Below are 27,805 nucleotides of genomic sequence, written 5' to 3'. Positions count from 1 at the left end.
CAGTGAAAAACTTATTTATTACTTCAAACAACTGACCCTTATGACTGGTTTTGTGGTCCAGGGTCAAATATTATGATGTCAAAGTGCTTTTAATAAAATAAATAGATTTAAAGATACAAATGTAAACATATTTTATGGAAAAATCTCTTAATTAAGAAAAAGAAAATTAAAATATAAAATGTAATGAACTGTTAAAACAGTTTTAATGATTAAGATTTGTACACTAGTGTGAAAAAAAAAAAAAAGTTTTCTTGAAAATAATTCAAATTTTTTGAAATATGAAAAAATAGCTCACTCAGGTCACTGGGTCACAATGTGTCTTTGACCCAATAATAAATGTATATATACACTGCCATTCAAACATTTAGGATCATTAAGGATGTTTTTTAAAGATGTCTCTTATGCTCATCAAAGTTACATTTATTTGATCAAAAATACAGAAAAAAAAGTAATATTATGAAATATTGCAATTTAAAATAACATTTTAATATTAATATACTTCAAAATGTAATTTATTCCTGTGATCAAAGCTGAATTTTCAGCATCATTACTCCAGTCTTCAGTGTCACATGATCTATTAGAAATCATTTTTAATATGCTGATTTATTATCAATGTCGGAAACATTGATTTTTTTTTTTTTTTTTTTTTTTGGACCCATGATCCCCTTTTCATGATTTTTTGATGAATAAAAGGTTAAAAAGAACAGCATTTATTCAACATAGAAATCTTTTCTAACATTATAGCGATCACTTTTTTTAATCAATTGAACACATCCTTGCTGAAGAAAAGTACAATACAAAGAAAAAATGTATTGACCCCAAAGTTTGAACAGTATTGTATAGTTACAAAAAATTCTACTTTAAATAAATGCTGTTCTTTTTAACGTTTTATTCATCTTTTTAAAAAAAAAAAAAAATTAAATCTCAAAATCTTTAAACATTTAAAACTTTAAAAAAGTTTTCTCTCTCTTTAAATATATACACACAAAAGAAAACCCTATTGTTAGACAACAGCACAAGCCATTTAAACCTTCTTATACTCAGAACTGGTTAATCAATCCAATGTAATAAAGTTTAATACAACATCTGTACTAAGATGTGCCATCTAATTAACCTGCATACTTTTATTATGACAACAGGTCATAGATAATCATCTACAAAATAAAGAAATATAAAGACAAATGCATTATCCTGAAACAAATTGAGCTGTTTTTAACTGTTAATGAACTAATTTTAATAGTCCATCCATATTGGCATATTACGTCAGCTTTAAAGTTTGTTAATAGTTAATAGTTAATAGTAGCAATAACAACAACAGAAGACTGCTTGGTTTGAAAGTGTCTTGTGAGCTGAACTACTAACAATAGACAATTGACTTGGATGTCACCACACCTTTAAGAGTTAGTATTTCATAGAAATCCAGCACTTGTCTCAATACAGTCATTAAACAAACAGCTTCACTGGATTTTGCCATCAGAAGTGGAGCAGAGCGTCTGTTGAAAAGTGTGGGGCAGACAAAGCCCAGTTTGATTTTATTCTCCAAAACATTTCAGCCAGAAAATAGTCTCTCCACAGCCTCAGGTACATCTCATTACTCATATCAGGCATACAGGTCATTCGCATTTCCGTGAATACGCTATAAAATACTGAGCAGTATGTTACATCAACAAGACATAAGAAATACTTTAATACATTATGGATTCAATAAAATGAATTGTACAGAATTTACACACTCCTATTTGATTTTACTGGTCATGACAGAGTAAGACAATCCGTGTTGGAAGCTAATCGTGAAACAAACTAAGAAAAACTTAAAATTAAGTTAAATCCTGCTTGATACGGCGGCAATCAAACAAGAAAAAGCAGAGAGGACGAACAGAAATAACAGTTATCAACCCATTTGCCGTGGCAGTGCACTGGAAAACATCAGCTTCAAAATTCAACGAGCCCTGGGTTCGAAGAAGGTTATTAACATGTACCCATTGTACCCACGATGCACCTCTTCCTCAAGGCTCACACATGCTGCTGGTAACACATATAGACGCCTTGGAAAAGTAGCTCCATCCAGCCCTTCCGGATCACATTAAATAAATGTCCGTCTCTGTCTCTGCAGGTCTACGGGCTTCCTGCAGTCCTCAGTCGTAGTGTAACGCCGTGTAGAAGATTATCCAAACCACCTGGAAACAAACACACACCGTTATCACACACTTCACATTATTGGAAAACGACAAGAACAATCCCAACACCAGAACACGGAGTCATAACAAAACGGGAAATAGTTATATGTTCGTATTCGTTCTAATAAATTTATTATAACAAAAAAATAAAGTTGTAAACAGGATAATATTCAAACTCTGTTACAGAACAATATTCACTGGACAATTTGCAGGATATTTGCTATACGAAAATAATATATGATATACAAAAATAGGCTTTATCAATGCACAAATTTCTTTCATTAAATCTACTCAAATTTACTAAAAATGAAATGAAACGAAAATGAAAGCTTGGGGTCAGTAAGATTAAAATGATAATAATAATAATTTTATTCCATTAGGACACATTAAATTGTGAATTTTAAGTGGCAATAAAGACTTTCACAGTTACAAAAGATGATTTTAAATAAATGCTGTTCCTTTGAACTTTCTATTCATGAAATGTATCATGATTTCCACAAAAATATTAAGCAGATTTAAAAATCAGCAAACCATCATATTAGAATGATTTCTGAAGGATCATGTGACATGAAAGACTGGAGTAATGATGCTGAAATAATCAGCTTTGATCACAGGAATAAGTTATATTTTACGCATTTATTCATATATATTAAAATAGAAAACAGTCGTTTTAAATTGTAACAATTCTCAATATTCCTCTTTTTAATGCATTTTTAATCAAATTAATCAGCCTTGGTGAACAAACTAAAAAAACAACCAATCCCAAACTATCATGTAGTAATGTATAATGTTTTGTTTTTGGGAAAGGGAAAGGAAAGGACGTGACGTGGTGAACCATACTTGGAATTTGTGCTCTGCATTTAACCCATCCCATTTAACTGCATTTAACACACACACTGTGAACACACACCCAGAGCAGTGGCCAGACATATTGCTATGGGCAGCAGTTGGGAGATCGGTGCCTCACTTCCCCCACTTTTAATCACTGCCGGACCTGGGACTCGAACCTGCAACCTTTCGGTTACAAGCCTGACTCCCTAACCATTAGACCACGGCTAGAACCCAAAAAGCTTCTGAATATACACTACTAGTCAAATGTTTTTGAACAGTAAAATTTTTAATGTTTTTTTTTTTTTTTTTTTTTTTTAAGTAAGTCTCTTCTGCTCTTCAAGCCTGCACTTATTTGATCCAACATACAGCTGAAGCTGTAATATTGTGAAATATCTGTACTATTTTTGATTTGCTGCTCAAGAACATATTATTATTATTATTACTATTATTATCAATATTTAAAAGAGTTGAGCAGACTGCTCAGGATTCTTTTATGAATAGAAAGATCAAAATATCAGCATTTATCTGAAATGGAAAGCTTTTGTTGTGTAACATTATACACTATACCATTCAAAAGCTTGGAGTCAGGTTAACTTTTTTTTCCGGGGTGGGGGCAGAAATTAATATTTATATTTAGCAAGGATGCTTTAAATTGATCGAAAGTGATGATAAAGACATTTATAATGTTACAAAATATTTCTTTTTCAGATAAATGCTGTTCTTCTGAACTTTATATTCATCAAAGAAACCTGAAAAAATTCCACTCAGCTGTTTTCAACATAATAATAATAATAGATTTTTTTGAGCAGCAAATCAGAGTATTATAATGATTTCTGAAGAATCATGTGACTGGAGTAATGTTGCTGAAAATTCAGCTTTGAAATCACAGGAATAAATTACATTTTAAAATATATTCAAGTAGAAAACAGTTATTTTAAATAGTAAAAATATTTCACAGTTTTACTGTTGTTGTAAAGTTTTTATACTGTCTGTACTTTGGAGGCTTGGTGTGCAGAAGAGACTTATTTAAAAAAAAAAAAAAAAAAAAAAACATTTTAAAAACTGTTCAAAACCTTTTGCTCTATAGTTTTCTCCTAAAGTTTATGCTCTGTCGTAGTAAAATAAATAAATAAGAATCCACTGTAAATGTTCTATATCATTTTGAGTGATTCTACAAAGCATCAGTTCAAACAGGTTTAACAAGAAAAAGCCAAACTGTATCTACCAAAAACAAAGCAAATGAAGTCATGAAGCCTTCTTTGGTGAGCTCCCATGTTCCCCCGTACTCCTCCTCATCCACCTGCTGGAAACTACTGAAGTACAAGTACAGGACTCCTGCGTTGATGATACAGAATCTGCAGAAAACAAACACAGACAATCATAAATCATGGCTGACTTTATGATTTCATGAAGATCGGGTCGAGGACTCGGCTATACTCACATGGCTATTCCCAGAAACCCTTTCAGAGGTGCGACACCCCATATTACACCCAATACGACAGCGATGATTTGCCGGAACCAGTAGACGACATCTAAAAACTCATCCTGCAATAAAAAAATAATAGTAATAATAATAATAATATTAATAATATATAAGAAAAGCATGAAAACTAATGTATAAAAACATCCATAAGAAAGCATAACTATTATATATATAAATATATATATATGTATATGTATGTATGTATGTATGTAAAAGCTAATAAATGGGGAGCAGCACACGCCAGCAGTAATCCGTTAAAGAGCCCAATCAATCCCTACACGGGACACCTAAACCCCTGAACCCTAAACAGTGAACACCACAGCCAATCATTCATATACACACTTCTGCATCTGCTAGGACACATTACAATGCATATACAGTACATACATGACATGACCACAGTATGAGTTTTGGGTATAAACCAGACCTTCTCGTCCCACACTGCTTTACAGCTGATGGCTTTGCTCCATGTGGACTGCTTTACTCCTCCGTTCACCACTTGAACCTCTTCTTTCCGCTTCGAGCTGCTCGTCATGATGTTCCGTCCGTGCACACACGATAAAACACGCGATCCGTTGTCTGAACACTTGATCGGGTTGTTAAATCTTCTGCAAGCGCTCAGATTTGCTGCTTCTCGTCCCACATTCACACAGCTCAGGGAACTGGCTCTGCGCATGCGCAGCGAAGTCATGACCTTGCCATAGCGTCCAATGAGCGAATGCGACGTCTACTCGGTGAGCCAATCAGAGCGCAGAACTAGAGTCGGACGCATGCGTCCAGCCACTTTGCGCCCTCCACAGGTAAACGATAATTACTGCAATATCAGAGAGCGTTAGTTAATGAATGAGTTTAGCTTCGGGTTCATTTGCATATATGTTGTTTCTTTTACTACTAAGTAAAATGTGCATAATACATAATTTTATTTATAAGAAATGGAGGCAAAAAATAACGAGATTTTTATTATTATAAAATATTTATTATTATTATTATTATTATTATTATTATTTATATTTATTATTTTATTTTATTTTATTTTATTTTATTTTATTTTATTTATTTATTGAAGTAAACTTTTAAGTTTTTTCCGACGGCTCTTTATTCTTGAAAATTGTGTCTTAAATATGTTTTATTATGTAGAAAATGTTACAAAAAGCAACAAGGCGGATTCTCGAGGCAGTGCTATATTGAAAATACAGTAAATATACTATATACTGACCGCAAGGGGACGCTAGAGGGTCCGCGGAGAGTTTGACAGAATTTTCGAAAATGAATATATTTTGACTGCCTATATTTTGCTTTCAAAGCTGGGCTGTTTACTTTGGATAATTCAACATATTTAAGGCAAGCCAAAATAAATACATAAATAAATACAAAACATCTAGTAGAGAATTTGTCATTCTGTTTACTAAATACTGACCGGAAACTTTTCTAAAGACTGTTAATATTAACTATTAATATTGATTTAAAAGTATATTTACAGTGAAATGCGCTAAACAAACACATCTGAATTGAATTAACAGCGTTTCTCTTTAGGTTATGTAACATCACTGCATAGAAAAATGTTATTTATTTGTTTATTTATTTTTTAATAAAAGCGAATAATGTGTTCATTTAAACGTGAGTATTTTCACGTATTTAAATACATTTCTTTATTAGTGCCAAAATATAAAAGCCAGTAATATAGACAAAAAACTCTTTTACAATAGCGTGCATACTATTGTTCATACATAGGGGTTTTTACACACGACAATATATAAAAAGTCATAATTTTTATTGTGTTATGTTTTTATTGTGTTAGTCAGCTGTTTTAGTTATTATTATTTAATCGAAACAACCCAACTGCAGTTTGATTGATATCACTTAGAATGCAGAATAAGAAAACATGATTTTTGCATATATAAAATACATATTATATAAAAAAAAAATTAATAGGTTTCAAAGCCTTTTTATTACCCCTCTTCTTTCTGCAGCATGCACAGCACATCCTGACCTTGTAGCGAAGCTTTAACCGCAGAAACATTGTGGTTATACAAATTGCACTGGCTTAATTGCTCTACATCACTGTAATTTAAGTTCCCCGAAACTTTTTCACTCGCGTGTTTCGTTTGCTCTGAGCAGAGGTGACTTTTCATTCCCTGCAAGCAGTGCTGCAGTCGTATCTGACCATTAATTGCTCGCAATCATCAGGATACTCCTGAGCCGATCATCAGAGCTTCGGATGCCAGTGACGCATCAGTCACATGACGCTGCCGCTGGTGACGTGCAGCGTGAGTTTCTTTCCCCGTCTGTGTTTAACACACACTCACACACACTCGACTGGACATAAACAAGAGTGAAGGGCCTTTGTGTTACCCTCATCACTGTATCCTCCAGCCCAGGCTGACTCGAGTTGTATTTCTTGTGTGTATGGCAGCTGAAGCAGCGCGTCTCCGACGGGATTTGGCTCGTGCGCGCGGGTGAGTTTGTGTTTGACTTTTATTGTTACACATCGACGTCACAATCTATCATTTACAGCAGCTATACTGCACTCACACATCTAAAGTGACTGACTGCTGCTCTGCGAGTGAGGGACTGTGTGTAATGGCGACAGGAAGAAGGGGTGGAGATGTAGTTAGTGGTTTTTAATATCTGATCATATTTCATAATATTAGTGTTTATACAAATTAAAGTTCATCGGAATAATGGCACACGTGTGGGATCAGATGTGGGTGAATTCCCAGTGCTGAGACATGTTCAGCTAATCAGCTTGAGATAGTTTCATCTGAAAGTTCATTTATACTGTATATCAGATGGTTGATTATCAATTTATGCACATCTAGTGATCACTGATTTGTATTGATAAACACACTCAGAGTGTATTGTTGACATTGGACACATTTCCTTTTTTTTTTTTTTTTTTTTTAGTGATTGACCCTTGTTTGAGCAAAAGTGATGAGGCCAGATTGACTCAAAAAACAAAACTTTTTAATTTCCCCATGTGTCAGTTTGAAAATCTACCAGTAGTACTGTTAATGTATAGTTTAGTTTGAAGAGTTTTACCAGTGTTGACATTTTAAAAGGTTAGTTTACCCAAAAATGACAATTCTGTCATTGTTACTCACCCTCATGTCATTCCAAACCTGTACTTTCGTTCGTCTTTGGAGCACAAATTAAGACATTTTCGATGAAATCTGCATAAACAGCAGTGCAACTGAAATGCTCCCAGGCCCAGAAACGTCAAAATAGTCCATGTCAGTGGTTCGACCGTAATTTTCCAAAGCTGTAAGAATACTTTTGTGTGCAAAGAAAATGAAAATAATGACTTTATTCAACCATTCTTCTCCTCCAAATCATGTCGTCCGACATTATCAAGAGTGTCTCTGCACGTAAACAACGCATGTGCAGAGGTATTGTTGATAATGGCACGAAAAGTGTTCTCATAGCTTCAGACAATTACGGTTGAACCACTGACATGGACATTTTAACAATGTCCTTACTACCTTTCTGGGCCTTGAACATGGTGGTTGCAGGGCCAGAAAGCATTCGGATTTCATCAAAAATATCTTAATTAGTGCTCTGAAGATGAACAATGATCTTACAGGTTTGGAACGACATGACGGTGAGTAATTAATGACAGAATTTGCATTTTTGGGTCAGCTCTTTAGTAGATCTTACTTGGTGTTATTAAATTGTATTATACATATTTTTTCAGTGGGCGGCCTGCACTATAGCATCATCACTGACCGTATCAAAAAAAACAAAAAAAACAGTCAACTAGTGTGTAATTTATGAATGAATCATCCACATTTAGACTGATTTCAGTCATTCATGTTTAGAATTAAAGTGTGAAGGGGATAAACATAGAACGAAATTGTGCTACGTCAACCCTGAGGCCAGTTTCCTGTCCTGAAGCTCAAGGCTGTCTGAGGTAAACATGCAGGCCATGGCATTTGATTCAAGGAAACAGTAGATGTAACGGATTTACCACCTTTACGGCCTCTCCTCCTCAGCAAAAGGTCACAGTCAATGTAACAATGCTGTTTTACATCTCTAAATCACTGCAATTTAAGAGCTATTACCTTGAAAACAGATGTGTATGTTAGGAATGACAGTCATCTGAACATATCCGATTATGTTTAACATCTCTTGCCACTGCGTTTTGTTTTAATGACATGATCATTTTTCTATAACTTTAAAAATGAATAAAACCCTACATCATCCTGTAAAACAAGGATTTTATATGCAGTCAAAGGTTTTGTTAGTATGTCTTCCTGGTTTTACTTTCCTTTCCCTCTTCCCAGCTTCCAGGTGGGATTATTGCAAATCTTTCCCTTAACAAAACCTGGAAACGTTCCCTTGGCTTGGTCATGAGCGTGAAGGCGTCTGAAATCAGGACAAGGGTTGCGGGTCCCTGCTCTGTGCGTTCTAGCGGCTCTGGTCAGCAGGAGCTGGCATTGCACTGCCTCGCTGGTTAGGAGACTGTGATGTCAGCCATTTTAGGTTGGACAGCAGAGCGTGTGGTGTGCCGCCATTTTTTTTTTCCCCTCACTCTTCCATTTTTAACTGAGCCTTAACACCTTAGGTGCTGGTGACATCGAATCTGTGCCACTCTGCGTTGAAAAAGCCAAATGCTCTTTCACGGTTGGTAACCAGTCTAAGCAAATACATACCAAAAGTCATGCATGAAACTGCCTACGCCATTGGCCGTTTTGATGCAGAGGTCTTATTTTTAATACTTCAATGTAAAACTTTTGTGAAATCCTTTACGTTGGATTTGCATGCAAAGAAACACATTTTCGCCCGAGAGGGTCAACATGCATTGGTGTGCCACTCAAACTGAGGGCTTTGACTATGGGACGCCATGCTATTGACAATGAGTGCGAACAGCCACACCTATCAAACTCAGTCTGAAATAGGATCAGGGACTGCTCTCGCCACTCGCAGCGTCCGGAAAAAACAAGCCCAGGGACAGCCAGGAACCGAACGCCGTCTATGGGATTGACCACTGTGCGTATGAGTGCGTTAGCGCGTTAATTCGGTGTGTACGTGAGTTGTGTGTAGGTGGGGTGGAGGGGGGGGTTGCCATGGGGATAGTAACACACCAGTGGTGCTGACGACCCGTCTCCCTGCAGACTGGGCTGAACTTGTTGAGGGAGAGAGAGGGAGTGGGGGAGGGGAGGTGAAGGCGAGCAGGGAAACCGACAGTGGGGTACATGTGTTTTCGCCAGAGCAAATGTAGTGGATAGAGATTTTAACCCCGACTAAACAAAGTCATGTTTATTGTTAATCTTCTAAAACATCCACGTGGTTCAGAATTGGTCAGGTTAGGCACTGTTGTGTTATTGTTTATTTACATGTTCTCCAGAGAGACAAAGATATTCTGTTTGTCCCTAGCGAGGACGATGGCTGACTGAATAGGCCTCGAACTTTTGCCATGGCATACACTCATTTATTTCAACCTTTTAGTGTGCATTTAAGGATTGCCAAACAAGTGATCCATGACCTTTTTGTCTTAGTCAAACCCTAGTAGACTAATCCTGCTGTGTTTTTTTTTTTTTAACGCTTCATCAAGACATTTGTAAACGTGTACATATGGTCCCCCCAATCTTGAACGTTTCCCACCATGGCTATCTAGCTTATTTTTAAGCAAACAAATTGGCGGACAATCCATAGGCATGTTTATAGCTTATTCAAGAGTCGCTCAACGCAAACGGCAGCTTGGCTCCCAGGTTGACCACTCGCTAAATAGCTCATGGTGGAACATTCCAGAGCCTTTGGAGTGAGCCAGAGAGGAGGAGGAGGAGGAGATGTGGGGGGGTAACGGCTCTGTGATTGTTGGATGAGGGTGAAAAGGGTGTGTGTGAGGGGGGGTAGGGATGGGGAATTGGTATCAAGGCAAAAAAATTCCTTGCTGAAACACCTCACTGCTTCCTGCGACAGTTAATGCCCCCTCCCCAACTTCCCAACACATGTGTACACACACGCTCGCACCTCGGCCCAAACTTACGGGCCCAGCCCCCACTCGTCTTCTCGTCCTCGGGGTCTGACCAGCGTGATGGATGTCGGGCCCGCCTACCACGCAAACCCCTTTGTGTTGCTTATGTGACCCAGCAGCGTTGGCAGGGCCATGCCCCCTTTCGCTGAAGCGAACAGCAATGCCGAGGCAAGCTGCAGTGAAGGGCATTTCCATTTTTTGGGAAAAATGGGGCAGGAAGTTCCCCTGACAAGCACATGATTATCTAGAAGTACATCATTTAAATTCTTTGCATCTAAGCATCTGTGCTTCTGGGCTCACAGAACATTTTGAGTTAATCACCTGAGCCATTAATGCAATGGGACTAATCACTCTGAAGCTGCACGAAAATGATATCATGAATGCCAGAGTGGCTGGTGCCACCAAAAGAACATGTACAGCTTGTGAAAGCTGCTGTTGTGAAAGTTTTGGTACATGACATCAGCAGCAGACAGTGAAAATAAGAAAAACATTTTTTTTTTTTCCACATTTCTAAGAGCCCTCCAAAAGTTGGGCACTGAAAATCTTTTAAACCACAACAAATAAATAGTTATTTGTACTGAAACACGAAATATTCCAAGGCACTCGTGTAGAAAAAAGCCTTTAATGGACTGGCCTAAATCATTAAAACAATTAAAAGTGTAAATCTACGCGTTAGTTATTTGTATTTTTAATGTAATCAGAATATATATATATTATATATATATATATATATATATATATATATATATATATTATTTATTTATTTTTTTTTTTTTTTTTTTTTTTTAATAGTATGGCTGGGCGATAAATTGATTGAATTTCCTTGATAAACGATAACAACAGTTCGATGAATGTTCGATTATAATATTTATGCGGCAAATGTGCTCTGATCGAAGTTCAAATTGCGACATGGAGCGAATTTATGTAGAGCAGATGCGTTCACTCGATGAAGAGTCTCGGTCTCTAAACAGCATCAAATTGAAGTGCTTGAATTCATTGAAGAACACAAATGACTCGGTTTAAAGCCACATGAAACAGCGCTGATAAACAGGAGAAACACTGTGCGCAACGATACCGTCAGAAGGCTTTTTAATCTACAAATCGCCATTATTTACCATAGATTTACTGTAGTAGCACTAACTACACAGTGGTATTGTGTCAGAAGTGTGAGTATATTTGTGTCATATTTTATTGCATTATTAATGTAATACATGTATTAAATGTATTGATAGAGGAGTAATGGAATGTAATTACAGTCTTTTTTGCGATTAAATAGCATTTATGCATTTATACTAAATGTATTTGAAGAGTTCAGATGCAAAACCAGCTAAATCCATCTGACGTCTTTCTTTAAAAAATGCATTTTTATTAGGCTCAGATTTATAGGTTTCTAAGTAAGTACTGGTACTTCTGATTGGGCTGAGGCTGCTATTTTAGCGAGTAAGTAAAAGTATTTGATGGACGTATAATATGTGTCAAGAGCATTCACTCAGTATCATTATCTCATTTTTGACCGAGATGGCTTTTAGCTGGTTTTGCATCTGATCTCTTCATTTAGACTACTGTTTTTCATACAAATACCTAGAAACCATATTACATTTTTACCATGGTATTGAAGTGCTATATTTGTGGTTTTAACTTATTATCATGATCTACGGATGATACTATGGAAGAGTGGTGATTAAAAAAAAATACCTCAAACAGTCAGAATAATTAAATTTCACCATATAAAAATGCGACTGCTACATCTGTATCCTCAAGCTACTATCAAATGTGTATTTCTATGAGAAAAAAAAAAAAACTGTTATATTATTATTAATATTATCAGGTAACACAAACCTGTTTCTTGATATGAAACAATATTACTCATTAACACATGCAAAACTAAGAAATTATTTAAGATATTTATTTTGTTCAGGAAAAATGACTGGAAAAGGTGAAGAATTAAAAAAAATATACCATAAAGAATATTTTAAAGCCACATTTAACCATGTGGTTTTAGACAGCTTTCACACTGAAGCAAAAATTTGCCTTTAAACTAAAAAAATTGACATTTTTTGTGATAATTATCGATATCGACTGATATGAAAAAAATAATCGTGATCTATTTAATAGCCATCAATGGAGAATAATACTTTAGTGTAAATACAGCATCTACCAGTAGGGGCTAACTAGACCGTGTTAACAGAGCAAAGCTTTCCTTTGTCCCTGTGTGACATGGTAGAAATGGAGAAAGCTTGTACTGCTCTCATAAGACTCTCATAAGACTTTTCAGCTTGGATATGTACAGCTGTACAGTATTCTCATATTGGAAGCATGTTCTCATTGTCGTTGTCCTTTCTCATTATGTGTTCTGCCTTTTGTAGCCCCGTTTACAGGGTTAACTTGCAGCTAAGAAACTGTGCTGCCCTGTTCCTGGTATGTTTGCTTGCAGCAGTCTAAGATTAGTGAATTGAAAGTGACCTATATTTCTAGTAGGCCTTGGCAGTTGTAGCCATTTGAATCAGAAATCAACTGCAGTGCTTTTTTCCTGTGTGTTGTTGTTTATTGAATGCACTGTTACTACGTGAGGATGTATGCATATTGAAATGTATGTTTTCTCACATTTTTAGTCTGATAAAATCAACCAGGTTTGATTGATAGTATGTCATTAACTTAAACAACAAAAGTTAAACTTTTTCAGAGAGGGGATGGGGTGTGATAGTTGTGAGAACGCTCCGTAAACAGAATGAGAGGCTATAAAAGGTTCTTTGAAAGTAGCTCAGTCATCAGAGACGGACATAAAAGCAGCTCTTCTCTTTTGTACTGTAAGTGAAAAACTGTTTAAAGATAGAAGGTCAATAGGCAGTTTTTTATTTTAGTATAATAACTAAATTGAGCTTGAGTTCTGTGGTTCTTAAAAGCTGTTGTTTTATGTCTTTACAGATGCTCTGATGCCTGAAACCATTAAGCGCATGATGATAATGTCCATCAACAAGTTCTCAGTGGATATTCTATAAGAGTGGATAACCGTAATTATTAATCAGGATTCTCCCTGGAGACTAAGTAGAACCATGGCAAGCAAGAGGAAGTCGACCGTTCCATGCATGATTCCTATAAAAGCCATGCATCTGCAGGATGACTTTGAACGGGACAGACTGTCCCCTCCATCCAAGGACATTGCCTTTTCCGTTACTGAGGAAGCCAGTGGAAAAAGCAGTCAAAGTTTGGATGAGTCCTCTGGGCAAGAAGCAGGTGATACCAATAAAGATGGTGGGATTTATACTTGCAGGCCTTGTAACTTTGAGACCCAGGACCTAAATCTATTCCTTGATCATGTCTACAGCGGGCACCCAGATTTCCGCATTGACCCTTGTTTTCTTTGTGTGGATTGCGGAATAAGTGCTGCAAAATTTGAGGGGTTAGCACTGCACAATGCTCGTGTCCATCCCAGTACAATAAACACCACCCTTCAGCTCAAAAGGAAGGACAACAGAATCATAGTAGAGCAGAGTCTTTGCCTAGAACCTTGTGAAAGCGCTAGCTCTAAAGAAACAGAGATATCCATCACCAAGACGCCAATCATGAAAATGCTGAAGGGCAAATCAGAACCCAAAAGGATTGTTGTTTCTCACCCTGTTACTGAAGACCCTCCCCCGTCTATTACCAAAGTGGTGGAGAAAAATGACTCTCCTGCAGTTACTGTCACTCATGTGCCCACTATTGTACACAATGGAGCAGCCAGCAAAGTTGCCCTGCCATCAGCCATACAGATTGTTAATGGCTCTGGGGCGTTGCCCATGCTGAAGACAGCTGTTACACAAGTCGTATCTGTTGTGCAGAACAGAAGTCTCAATCAACAATCTGCTCCAGTCTCCTCATCCCACTCCTCTTCGGCCTCCTCCTCATCAAGTTCTAAGAATCTTCCAAAAGTAATGATCCCTCTCAGCAGCATTCCTACCTACAATGCATCCATGGACAATAGCAGTTTCTTAAAGACGTCCTTTAGCAAGTTCCCATATCCAACCAAGGCTGAGCTTTGCTATCTTACTGTAGTCACCAAGTACCCTGAGGAGCAGATCAAGATCTGGTTCACAGCACAGAGGCTGAAACAAGGAATCAGCTGGTCTCCAGAGGAAATAGAAGATGCCCGCAGAAAAATGTTCAATACAATCATACAGGCGGCACCTTCAAACGGCCAACAGCAACGTCAGACTCACCACACCACTGCTCAGCCAACTATCACAGTTCTGGGCACAACTGGCATCCCTCACATCTTGCAAGGTAGCCTGGTTAGCCAAGGAGGGGTGATTGTCACCCAGCCAATGATGGCTAATGGAATTCAGGTCAGCAGCGCCCCTGTTGCATTAGCCGTAACACCGAAACCTCAGGCTGCTGCAAAGCCGATGATGCAGGCCAGACCCGCTGCAGCCCTGGTAGCTGATAAAGGAATCAGCATGGTTTTAGGCACTGTTGGAAGCAGCAGTAGTGGAAATTGCAGTAGTAGCAGCAGCAGCAATGCTAGTACTAGCAGCAGTTCAAGCAGTATTAGTAGTACTAGCAGCTTGTGTAGCCAAGCTAGTGTAATCAGTATTGGTAGCAGTAGCACTGCTAAGACAAATAGCAACAGCAATATTAAGGTCAATACCCCAGGTACTAATGCCACTTGCATTAAAAGCAACAGTAATATTGTGAAAAGTGAGGGTAAAGGCAATTCTGAGGCTAGAAGCAACGTTACCATCAGGAACATCGATTCACCTGCCAGTACCACTCCGACCACGACCTCTGCATCTACAACTACAACAGATAGCGCAGTACCAAGTAAATCAGACTCTCCTATCTCTATGAACTCTCGTATATTCTCCAGCACTAACTTCCTGGACCCCAGCTTTAACAAAACCAAAAAGTCCCAGGAACAGCTGGCAGCCTTAAAGGAGAGCTTCCTCGTTAGCCAGTTTCCTAATCAAGAGGAAGTAGACCGGCTTATAAGCCTAACTGGTCTGTCTGTACGTGAAGTACGGAAATGGTTCAGTGACCGCCGATACCACTTCCGGAATCTGAAGGGTTCAAAGTCTAGTGGAGGTCAGACTGTTACAGCTGGTGGTAGCATTTCTCAACTTGATACTCTCGCTGCTGTAGACCTCTCCGAAAACAGTACACCCCCAGAGAGGCCCAAAACCCCCCAGCAGTCGCCTCTCAGCCCCTCACACACATCATCCCCACCAACTCCAACAAGGCGGCCTCCACGACCCCCATCGCCAGATTTCACGGCTATACGGTACAAAGAGCGAGAGCCCCACCAGGTTCGCGCTTTGGAGGCCAGCTTTGCAGAGGACCCAGATCCACCTAGTGAAGAAGTCGACCGGTTAAGAACAGAAACAAAGATGACCCGCCGTGAGATCCACGGTTGGTTTGCCGAGCGACGAAAGAGGGTTGCAGCAGAGAAGAAGAAAGAAGAAGCCGAGAGGGCGGAGAGGGAAGATGATGATGTGGTGGGAGAGGCAGAGGAACATGGAATAACAAAGGAAACAAGCAACAATGAGGAGAGTCATGAAGGTGAAGATTCCTCCAAGGAAACACAAGGCAAAGAGGAGAAACAGAAGGATGAGTCTGGTACTGAGCCAAAAGTCAACCCTATCAAAATCAATCTCAAAATGCTTAAAGTTACTGAATCCAATGGAAAAGGTGAGCCAGAAGGCAGTCAACTCAATGAGGCTACCAAGGTGCCACAGTCTGTCTCTCAGACAAGTGTTCCTCAGACCTCCCCATACCGAGGTAAGAAGACACCTGAACAGCTCCACCTGCTGAAGCAAGTATTTGCACGCACCCACTGGCCCAGCAGTCCCCAGTACAATGAGCTGATAGCTAAAACGGGCTTACCACGACCAGAGGTCGTACGTTGGTTTGGAGATTGCCGCTATGTCCTGAAGAATGGTCAGCTCAAGTGGCTCGAGAGTTACCAGACCATGGTAGATGAGGAGGACTTCCAGAAAGCTAGCATCAGCATTCTAAAGGAGCATCTAGATAAACATGGCAAACTAGATGAGACTAAGTTGGAAGAGATTGTCAAATCAAGTGGGTTAGGTGAGGAATCAATCCGGCGGTGGTTCGCAAATAAGACACCACTTTTATCGGAGGAAAAGAACTCTGAGAGCACAGGAAGTGTGATGACTGGATCATCATCTGCAACCCCAACTGAAGCTGCACAGCATCCAGACCAGGAAGATGTAAACATGGAGCAGTCAGGAAGCAGCCTAATCTCTAAGGAGCAAACCACAAAGTCAATAGTTGACATATCAACAAATACTAAACAAGGTGATTAATTTTCTGCCATCTTAGCCATGAATTACTTTGTAGCTCATTTGAGGATAGGATTAGCCCTTAGAGCAGGGATCTCCAACAGTGCTTCTGGAGAGTTACCGTCCTGCAAACTTCCAAACACATTTGCCGGTGATTATCAAGTGACCCTAAACACCCTGATTAGCTGATTTAGCTATGTTTTGTTGGGGTTGGAGCTGAAATCTGCAGGATGGTCGCTCTCTAGGAGCAGGGTTAAAGATCCCTGGCTTAGATCATGGGTCACCAAACTTGGTTCCGGAGGGCCGGTGTCTTGTAGAGTTTAGCTTCATCTTGCCTCAACACACCTGCCTGGAAGTTTCAAGTATACCTAGTAAGACCTTTGATTAGCTAATTCAGGTGTGTTTGATTCTGGTTTAGGGTGATCAGACGTGCCATTTTCCGGGGACACCTTCTGGCCAGGATTTCTGTTGCCTAAAATAACGAGGTTTGGCTGTTTGCTCTGCGCAGATCAATTGTGTGACATCAAAGTACCACAACAGTGATTCAAAGCATAAGTACTTAGGGGTCATACAATGATCAATCTGTGCAGTGCAAACAGCCAAAAACCTGGTTATTTTAGGCAACATAGAAATCCTGGCCAGAACATGTCCCTGGAAAATGGCACGTCTTGTCACCCTATTATTGTTGGAGCTGATGACCCCTGCCTTAGATAGTGTCCGCTGTGAGGTTGTTTTTGTGTTTAATATTTGTGTGTTTATTTTCGCAGAGTCTGACTGAAGAGGAGGATGGATGCATGAATGTGAAGTGATATCAGCCCATGGGATTACAGCACATGTGGCCTTTAATTGAAGGCTTTTTTTTTTAAAGAAAAGAAAGACAGATTTAACTTTAACAGGAGCACTGGAGGGCACCGCTGCAAAAAAAAAAAAAAAAAAAAAAAAAAAAAAAAAACTCTCTCTCAATGAACTTTTCATTTTCAACAAGAGTTACTAGCTGTCCCACTGTTCAAGACATGGTGTGGATTATCGAAGGTCAAGATGTACCCCTTCACCAGCCAGCTGCTTTTTCTATTTGGACAGGATAGAGGGGAAAACAGACATTGTCTTTGTGAAGTAATAGACCCCAGTTGAAGTCCACGGAGAAGTTTTTCTGGGATGTGTATTTCCTAACTTTTTCTTTTTGGGACGAATAACCATTTGTAGGGGACTTACGGTGGTACGAAGCGCAAACTGCACAGCTCTCATTGAGCCCTTTTGTAATTAAGATATGACTGACATAATTGCACCTCAGAGAGGTTGAGTTGTATGCTGTAGGTGAGCATCAATACCACAGCACGTTTTTTTTTTCTGAAATGTCATCGAAAGTAAAAGAAACCCTTAAAATCATGACTGTTTGTGTCAAAACAGATTCACCAGTGTGAACGCTTAGGCTTGTATGATTTTTACAAATATTATTTGCAGAATAAATTTAATATTAAAAATGGTCATGGATTTTCAGGCTTGAAAAAAAGAGAGCATTCACTGTTCATTGTTGAATAAGTACTTTATTCTCAGGCTTGATTATGTTTCATATGAAAAGCAAAATTAAAACGTATACTTCCTCCAATATAGCATAGGCACATTACAGAAAAGGCTTGGTTTGTAAATAAGAACATTGGTAACAAAACGCTGATGCAAGAAAGCATAGAAAAAGGCATACATGTCCAACAGGGAATCTTTCGTTGATGTATATATGTATACATACACCAAGGCACATGAAAGATGATGCAAGAAAACAGCAGAAACTCATTTACAGACTGGAGACAGAAGTACAAGGAAAGGGAGTAACACTGAAAACAAATCGAGGGAATGTTGGCTAATTAGGAATACATGTAAGGGAACTTGAGCGAATTCCCTTCTGAAGGAGTTTGGCCTCGTCTTTTCCTCTCAAAGCTCAGGAAGTGATTATGGTCCCTGTGTCTTTCTGTAATATTTCCAGATTGCGTAATGCAAATTGCTGTACAGTAATCATTGCGAAAGACAGGAAGAAAATAAAAAGGAATGACAGAATTTATGCATGCATCCAAAGGCGCAAGCCAGTTGCTTGAATTGCACATCCCTCCATGTTAAATTAGCATTTCTGTAGATGCCCAATTAGGGGAACATACAACAATGTAACAATATAAATTGAGGAGTAAAATCAGGAGCATCTTTCAGACTCTGAGCTGTCATGCACAGAACCAAATAAATACGGTGACAATACTGCCATAACATAGCAGCCACAAGGCAAAAAAGAGGGGGGAAAAGGCAAACAAGCTCTCCAGAAAAATGCACCTGGATCTCATGGTCAAACGGAGAGCCAGGTGATGGAAAAATAATGCGACGATGGCTTCCGTATATGGCTGTTAGACACTAATATTTCTCAGAACTACATGGCATGTCTATGTGTGCAGATCAGTAACATCTTAACCCCCTACTGGCTAAACAAAAAAACTGCATGAAACTTGTCAGAGCTACAATAAATATGGCCTTGTTTGTACTGTACATCAGCTGTAAATACTGAGGTTTAGCAGTCTTAGCCTGTTTATCAATTATTAGGGCAATACTATGGCATAACACAAAACTAAATGACTGCTTGGCACAAGGTCCTCAAAACATCTATAGGAAGACTGACCAAAATGCCACGGAAGAAAGATTTCTTGAGAATAATTCAACGCTTAGGGTGTTCTACTAACCCAATAAACTGAGACAGACTTATTTGGTCCCAATTTCTTACATAAACCTCCTGCACAGTCTACCTTTGGCTTTCTTTAAACGTACATCATGGTTAACACGCTACTAAATTATACATAAAATGTCCTCCCTATTAATCTGATAAGACAATGCATAATAAAAACCCTTCAGGAACGAGACTTTTCAGTTGCTAAAATGTGGAGGAACAGTAAACGATAAATCGAAGGATAAAATGCTTTGAAATGAGATGGTCCAAGTTCTGTCTGAAAACTAAACACACAACATTTCCAATGCTCCCACAACCTTAAAATCCCACCTGAGCTGTTTGTGAATTAAAGTCCACCTGTGCAGACTGGCAAAACGTAAAACAAGGAGAGTGATATTGCTCTCTGGTCACTTGATAACGTCATAACTTTATTTTAAAACGAAATAAAGGTTGTTCTCGAGTTAAATGTCGAAGGATGTCTTCCTGAATCTCACACAGCGACTACTTCAATGAGATCTCTCGTACTGCCACCTGCTGGTTTAAAAAAAATACATGGACATCCTGGGACGTGTCAAACACTTTAGTCCATCGACTCGGACACGGAAGAGAAAGCGTAAGAATGCGAGAAACGCAATTAAAAAGGCCAAGCCCTCATGTTAAAAACATACTCGTATAGAAAAAAACAAAACAATAACATTATGAAACAGATGTTTAAATAATAAAAATAATCAATCTGAAATGAAATAAAAATCTGGAGTGAGAGGCTCTTTGAGAGCAGATCAGCTGCGACGCTTTTCTAACCGACAGCAAAATGGGGCGCGCACACACACACACGCACACACACATTTATATATTTATATATAAGCCAGAGAGACAGAGTAAAGAAAAAGTATTATTACTCCATAAATGTTAACCTGGAATCGGTTTCAAAGTGATGAATGATACAGCCCCCGCTCAATTTTGAAACATCGGCCTCGTCGTCCACCCAGACGCTGTCCTTGAGTCTCGCGCTGCATCAGAACACCCCGTCCCGTCCGCCGCAGGTTCAGATTGTAGCTAAGCAGATAATTGTTCGTTTCTGTCCGTGAGCCAAAGCTCCGTTCGCGCCCCGCGAGTCCCTCTGCCACTCGCGCGGCCCTGAGCGGGAGAGAGTCGCAGAGAGAGGGAGATCTGTCCGAAAACGCTGGCGATGACGATTTCCACAGAAACGGGTTTCACGGCAGTCCTTGACATCATCAGCTCTGTAGGAACCTTGTCGCTGGCCTTGCGTCCGCTCCGTCCATCTGTCGCACGCTCAGCCGCTCGGTTTACGCACGGTTGTCGGCGCTGACGCGGGCCCTGCGAAGCCTGCGAGAGAACAAACGTCACACGCGTTAGAATTCAGCCGTGTAGCCTGACCTCTGATCATCAGCAATCTGCACTTGACAAGAACCAGACACTCACACAGGAAGAGACCATCTGAACCCTAATTAAACCAGCCTATTGGTCGTTTTGGAAACGTATTGTAGCAACACAATTTTTTCCAGAATTTCTCAAACTAACAATGATCACAACCAGGGGCGACGCATTACAAATAATCAGATTACCTTTTCAAGTAACTAAAAGTAACATGAATTTTTAATTTCCAATGAAATATCTGAGATACTTTTTCAAATAAGTAATGCAAGTTACTTTGTTTTCCCATTTATTCACTGACAGCTCTCCTGTCCCGTATTGAGAGAAATTTAGAATGAGGTGCAGAGGCAGCTTTTGAAAGAGCTTTTACAGCGGGGATGCACAATATTATCGGACCGATATTTGAAATGGTCGATAATAGCTATAAATGTAAATTTTGGCATTGGCCCGATATGAATAATTATGCCGATATGTCTTGCCGATAAGAGGAAAAACCCACATGAACTTCATTACTGTTTATTTACTTCTGACAAATACGTTTTTGTTAAAGGATGAGTTCACTTCCAGAACAAGAGTTTACAGATAATGTACTCACCCCCTTGTCATCCAAGATGTTCATGTCTTTCTTTCTTCAGTCGTAAAGAAATTATGTTTTTTTGAGGAATATATTTTAGCATTTTTCTCCATATAATGGACTGATATGGTGCCCCGAGTTTGAACTTCCAAAATGCAGTTTAAATGCGGCTTCAAACGATCCCAAATGCATTTGTAAAAGATCCCAGCTGAGGAAGAAGAGTCTTATCTAATGAAACGATGGGTTATTTTAATAAAAATAATATAATTTAAAATACTTTTTTTTTAATGTCAAATGCTCATCTTGCCTTACCCTAACTGTCATGAACCAGAAGAAAACAGTCCAGGCAGAGTATGTCGAAAAACTCATGTTTTTTCCATCTCATGTTCTCCCTCAACTTCAAAATTGTCCTGAATCGCCGTTTTACCTTTGTTGTTAAAGGTGTTTGATCTTCTTTGCATGTTCACTTTGCAAAGACTGGGTCGGTACTTCTGCAGCGATGTAGGATGATTTTGAAATGATTTTAAGTTGAGGGAGAAAATACAATCTGAGTTTTTCAACATACCCTAACTGTCTTGAGTCAGAATACACAGAGTTCAGGGAGAGCAAGACAAGACGAGCGTTTGAGATTAAAAAGTATTTAAACTGTATTATTTTTATGAAAATAACTGATCGTTTCACTAGATTAGGCCCTTCTTCCTCGGCTGGGGATCGTTCACAACCACATTTGTGATCATTTGAAGCCGCATTTAAACTGCTTTTTGGAAGTTCAAATTCAGGGCACCATATCAGTCCATTATATGGAGAAAAATCCTGAAATGTTTTCCTCAAAAAACACAATTTCTTTACGACTGAAGAAAGAAAAACATGAACATCGTGGATGACAAGGAGGTGAGTACATTATGTGTAAACTGTTGTTCTGGAAGTGAAGTTCTCCTTTAAAAACTAACCAAAATTAAAAATAATTAGCTTATAATTTCCACACAGGAGAGACTTTGTGTTGTTTCCAAACAAAAGGAAATTTATCAGCATCAGCATTGGCTGTCAGCCAAAATGAGCTTAAAAATATCACCATATTGGATATCGGCAAAAATCCATTATCAAGCATCCCTATTTTACAGTTTCCAAAAATATTACTTTTGCATTTTGTTATTAAACATCAAATTAACAAGCCCAGCTCAGTATGTAATCAGATTACTTTTTCAAGTAGTAGTAACGCATGACTTTTTAATTTGCAATGAAATATCTCAGTTAATTTTTCCAAGTAACGCAAGTTACTTTGTTTTCCCATTTATTCACTGATGGCTGTTCTGTCCTGTGTTGAGCATAATCGGGAATGAGGTGCAGAGGCAGCTTTTGATGTGAAAGAGCTTTTAAAGGTGCAGTGTGTAATTTTTAGCGGCATCTAGCGGTGAGGATTCGAATTTCAACCAACGGCTAAGTCCCCCGCTCACCCCGCCCTTTCGAAACGCATACAGAAGCTACGGAAGCGGACACAGGACAAAAATGTCAAAGAATTATATTTACTTAATTATTCAGTAAACCAATATGTTATTGCGAATATTATTGTTACTCATTGATCACTGTCTCAGGTTTATTCGCTGACTTTAGTTAGATTTTTTGTATGACAGTTAGAAGGGTTGGGCGACGTCTACCAAATTGGCATCGGACGAAGTCTACAGTGAATATATATATATTTCCATTTAATGTTTATTGCCTTTAAAACACAACTTTCTTTCTGAACACGGCATTGGGATGCGGTGGCTTGCGGGAGGGGAAAGGGAGGAGGGGTGCGATGGGATCACGATGCCGGCTCAACATCGTTATGTCTGTCAGCCCAACCGCATAAGCGCCTTCCATCTGGGAAAAGCCACACCGATGTTTATCCGGGATTTCTGCCGTCGTCTGTCCTGACTTCGTCTGGCTGCATCAAGTTCTCGACGAAGACTGACGCTCTGCCGGTTCTTGAACAACGTACTGACGAAACGCGCTCTGTAGAAGTTTGTCCGTTTAGGGCTACTACAGAAACATGGCGGCACTAAATGGCGATTTCCATGTAGGGGGACCCGCGGTGTACGTAGATATAAATTGCTCGTTCTAAGGTTATAAAATCATAACGGCTTATTATGTAAGGTCTTTACACACCTCTGAAAACATAGTTTTGTATGTTATATTGCATTTCTGCCAATAAATTCTCATAAATATTACACACTGCACCTTTAACAGTAGGGATGCATGATATTATCACTGATATTAGAATCGGCTGATAATGGATTTAAAATGTAAATACAGGCATCGGCCCGATGTGAAGAATTATGCTGATATGTGCTGTCGATAAGAGGAATATCTCGCATGTGCTCAGGGTGTGCTAGAGATTAGATCACGTCAGCAGTGTGACTCATTCTTGAAGCAAAGTTTTAACTGAATGATGATTGGATTCAACATTTTGGATCACTGCATTTAATCTGAGAATGCACATACAGAATGAGGCCTTCTGTGTGTTAGAGTAAATCGTAACAGCACAGTGGCAGCCTCATCCCGGTCCTAATGCCTGTTCGGTAAGGAGTTTTAATTCCATAGGGGGCGCTATTGGCCTACTTCTAATAAAATGAAAGTAAAATGCATGAATAACATTTAGACTGTTTCTGATTAAATAAAGCAGTAATTGATGTCATAAAATCATGAGTATGTTTTGATTTAAAGGTCAAAAGCTATAGGTTACACAAATTAAAAATCAACAACACTTCTAAATTAAATAATTTTGTATATGCGCTGATTTATTCATTAATGTGTAATAGGTTACCCTTTTTTATACAAATTATGAGCTCTAAAACATTTGCAGAATTTTTACAATGCTTTTGCTTTAGACTATTTACAAATGTTAAATCTTAAAATATAATGTTATGGTTACCACTGCATTAAAAAAAAAAAGTAAAAAAGCGATTAAAGCGATTTTTTTATTTTTAACATACTGTCATTATAAAAGAACTTCATTATTGTTTATTTAATTCTAACAAATAAACTCTTGTTAAAAACTAACCAAAATGAAAAATAATTTGCTTATAATTTCTGTACAGGAGAGACTTGGTGTTGATTCCAAACAAAAGGAAATATATTGGTATTGGCATTGGCTGTCGGCCAAAATGAGCTTAAAAAAAAAAAATAATCGCTATATTGGATATTGGCATATTGGATATCAGCAAAAATCCAATATTGTGCATCCCTATTTTACAGTTTCCAAAAATCTTACTAAACATCAAATTAGCAAGCCCAGCTCAAAAGATAAAAAGTAACACCAAAGTAACATAATGCATTACTTTCCATAAAATGTAGTAACACAATTAGTTACTTTTTATGAAGTAACAAAATATTATGACGCATTACTTTGGGAACAGATGCCCCATACCATATCAATTTAGCGTAGCCATGGAATTGTTGAAATATTGTTTAACAATATATATTCATGTAATAAGTAATAGGTTACGTCTTTGTTACGTAATTTATCGTTGTTATGAAAACTAACAGCTGAGCGTTCCAATGCTAAATAATTACTTCTCCAAGAAAACAAAATGGGATGTTTCTGATGGAGGTCAGGTCAATGACGTAACGGTAAGCCCCGCTCCGCTTAGTTACTATTGCTGCCTTGGACAAACAAACAAAGTTGCTAACTGCCTTAACAATGACAGCTGTCAGTGTGATAATCTGGTCCCAATAAGCTTTTGATACATTTTGGACACAGAAGGACCAGAGATGCCTTTCCGATCCACAAGATGACATTAACGTTCTGCTTTAGCAGATGAAAATTGTAACCTAATGAGAGTATGACAGCCAGAAAATGAATGTTAAATATTAAAATTATATTACAAATTCCATTGCCCATCCTCTCAGACACCTGGAATGAGTGTTACACATACTGGGTATAAACAATCTGCTCCAAGCCTCCAGAGACGGTGCATGTCCTGAGCGAGATCCAGTTCATGAACACACGTGGAAACTTTAAGACTGGGTCATACCAACCAGTGATTTCCAGTAAGAGACGGTAGAAAGAGCAGGAAAAAAATAAAAAATAAACTAGATAGTAAAGTTAATAGACAAACTTTAAGTTGGCTTGAAAAAGCCTAGCCAGAAAGTTTTAAAAGATTAAAAAAAGTTTTAAGTTTGACTGTTTTCAATTTGAAATAGTTTTCAATAGTTTAAAGTCTGATTGTTTTGAAGGCGATACAGTCTATTAGAAAAACAGGTTAACAAGTTAAACAAGTTAATTTCAGTTCAATGCTCTGACGTCTGGTGGAAGATTATGCCATATGCACATCTTTAAACCAAGCGTACCTCCTACTCTCGTGGTCCAACAGCGCCTCCTGTGACACTCTGAAGTCATCCAGCGGGGACTGGTACCGGGCCTCGAACGAGCCCTCCCGACCGCGATATCCCAGCGCCTGACCCGGAGACGAGGGCAGGGGTGACATGGAGGCCGTGGAGGAAACGGAGCTGGTGTCCCCCATACGCTCCCGGCCCACCTGCATGGCCATGGCCACCGCCCCCGCCGCCGAGAACGGACTCAACATCTCGCCGTTCTCATGCTGCGGAAGAAAACCAGGTGTTTATTACGATACAGCACGCTCATTTAGTTGTGCGTTTCTACAAACTATGATCCCCACCCTTCCTCTGATGATGTCCATGTGCACCAGCAGAGACGCCAACTCCAGATCCTCACTGTAGCTGTTCTTCAGCGGGACCGACCGGTAGCCTACACACAGACATTAGTGACTTAGTGATCTTAGAGGGAATGAGTTCCTTGGAATTCCCATACCTGTTGGAGAGTCGTACCTGTTTTGAGGCAGTTGATGGGGAACGTTGCCTGGGCGAGAAAGTTCTGGTCGTTGAACATGTCGATTTCATAGACCACGAAGCGGAGGAAGGCAAAGGAAGGATTGCACACGGTGAATCGGAAGGGTTTCCTGGGCCAGGTGGGGTTCAGACCATTGTCCGCTGAGAGTAAAACAGGTCAATCTTTTAGTGATCCCACAAACCTCCACAGAATTAGTTCTTATGTGTTGTTGTAAAAGATGTTTGCATTTGGACCTCACCTTCAGAGTCTGTCCTCAGCTTGGCGTTGTCATATTCTGCTCCACAAACTTCGATCTCAATGAGAGGGCAAACGATACCTCGACCGTGTTTGGGCAGGTGGCGCGCTCCCAAAACCTAAAATACACCAACGTTCAAGTTTCCTTCATTAGCAACTACTTGGTCACTCTCACATGATCATCATTGGCTGATGAACAGTTTCCACCTAAGTGAACAAAAGCGCAGTCTGAAGACCAAAAACACTGTATGTGTCTTTTAGTATGTGCTTGGCTTCTGGTTGCTAAAAACACAATGCCATCTATTGGTAACATTATGTAAAAGTCATGGAAACAAAATCCTCCAGCCACAGTTGTGAAGCTACATATTTCTGGACGTTTTATGAAGGTAAATTTAGGATTTTTTTAAGACTGAAAGAAAATTGAAGGAAAAAATTAAATGAACAGTATGTCAATAGGGTCTCTAAATGTCAATCAGCAACACTTCAAAGTTTGAAAATACAACTTCCAACAGATCGGTTACTATTTAATTATTTGAAAAAAAAAAAAAAAAAAAAAAAAAAAAAAACAGCTTATGGCTCTGCTCCAAAAAAATAGAATATGGAAATAACATTTACCTTCTGAACACACTGCAAAAAAAGTGATATTTTTAGTATTTTTGTCTTGTATCTTCACTTTAAGAATCTTAAGTAATTTGAATTTTTAGAATCTTTTTAAGATTCTGTTTTCAGAATCTTTTAAGTCTTAAATCTTAATCAGAATCTTAAATCTTTAGTTATTTACAATTTTAGAATCTTTTTAAGAATCTTTAGTTATTTGCCTTTTTGAATCTTAAGAATCTTTGTAGTCGTTTTTGTTTTTAGAATCGTTTTAAAGTTCTATAGTTATTTGCATTTTTTAAAATCACTTTAAGAATCCTTAGTCATTTTGGTTTTTAGAATCTTTTTTAAAAATCTTTAGGTCATTTGCATTTTTAGAATCTTTCTGAGAATCGTTAGTTATTTTTGTTTTTAGATTCTTTTTTTTAAATCTTCAGTTATTTGCATTTTTAGAGTTAAGTATCTTTAGTCAGTTTTGTTTTTAGAATCTTTTTAAAAACCTTTAGTCATTTGCATTTTTTAGAATCTTTCTGAGAATCATTAGTCATTTTTGTTTTTAGAATCTTTTTTTTAAATCTTCAGCTATTTGGACTGTTAGAATCTTTAGTCTTCTGCATTTTTAGAATCGTTTTGAGAATCATTAGTCATTTAAATTTTTCATTAGTCATTTAAATATTTTGATGAAATCATTTTTTTTTTTTAAATAAGTCATCAA

At 38.4% G+C, this 27,805-nt stretch overlaps 3 protein-coding genes across 4 annotated transcripts in view; 1 reads left to right on the top strand and 2 right to left on the bottom strand.

Moving 5' to 3' along the window:
• Window positions 1–1,492: 1,492 nt before the first annotated feature.
• Window positions 1,493–5,223, bottom strand: rab5if (RAB5 interacting factor). The gene is made up of 4 exons (XM_051095799.1): window positions 4,919–5,223; window positions 4,450–4,553; window positions 4,234–4,363; window positions 1,493–2,177 (listed from the first exon to the last, which is right to left on the bottom strand). Exons 1-4 carry the CDS (start codon window positions 5,180–5,182, stop codon window positions 2,136–2,138), a joined length of 540 nt encoding a protein of 179 aa, XP_050951756.1. The 5' UTR covers window positions 5,183–5,223; the 3' UTR covers window positions 1,493–2,135.
• Window positions 5,224–6,156: 933 nt separating this feature from the next.
• Window positions 6,157–18,227, top strand: zhx3b (zinc fingers and homeoboxes 3b). The gene is made up of 3 exons (XM_051095798.1): window positions 6,157–6,947; window positions 13,391–16,759; window positions 17,511–18,227. Exons 2-3 carry the CDS (start codon window positions 13,519–13,521, stop codon window positions 17,519–17,521), a joined length of 3,252 nt encoding a protein of 1,083 aa, XP_050951755.1. The 5' UTR covers window positions 6,157–6,947; window positions 13,391–13,518; the 3' UTR covers window positions 17,522–18,227.
• A 40-nt stretch (window positions 18,228–18,267) lies between these two features.
• Window positions 18,268–27,805, bottom strand: part of plcg1 (phospholipase C, gamma 1) — a 51,163-nt gene continuing 41,625 nt past the window's right edge. For both annotated transcript variants that reach the window (XM_051095796.1, XM_051095797.1), the window contains exons 29-33: window positions 26,498–26,612; window positions 26,238–26,399; window positions 26,069–26,157; window positions 25,740–25,990; window positions 18,268–20,788 (exon numbers count right to left, since the gene is read on the bottom strand). In XM_051095796.1, coding sequence (XP_050951753.1) covers window positions 20,749–20,788; window positions 25,740–25,990; window positions 26,069–26,157; window positions 26,238–26,399; window positions 26,498–26,612 — 657 coding nt within the window. In that variant the 3' untranslated portion in view covers window positions 18,268–20,748. The remainder of the gene's footprint in view (window positions 20,789–25,739; window positions 25,991–26,068; window positions 26,158–26,237; window positions 26,400–26,497; window positions 26,613–27,805) is intronic.

This window comes from Labeo rohita, chromosome 23 (assembly GCF_022985175.1).
Source record: "Labeo rohita strain BAU-BD-2019 chromosome 23, IGBB_LRoh.1.0, whole genome shotgun sequence".
Taxonomy (NCBI): Eukaryota; Metazoa; Chordata; class Actinopteri; order Cypriniformes; family Cyprinidae; genus Labeo; species Labeo rohita.
This window is presented reverse-complemented; position numbering and strand designations above follow the sequence as displayed.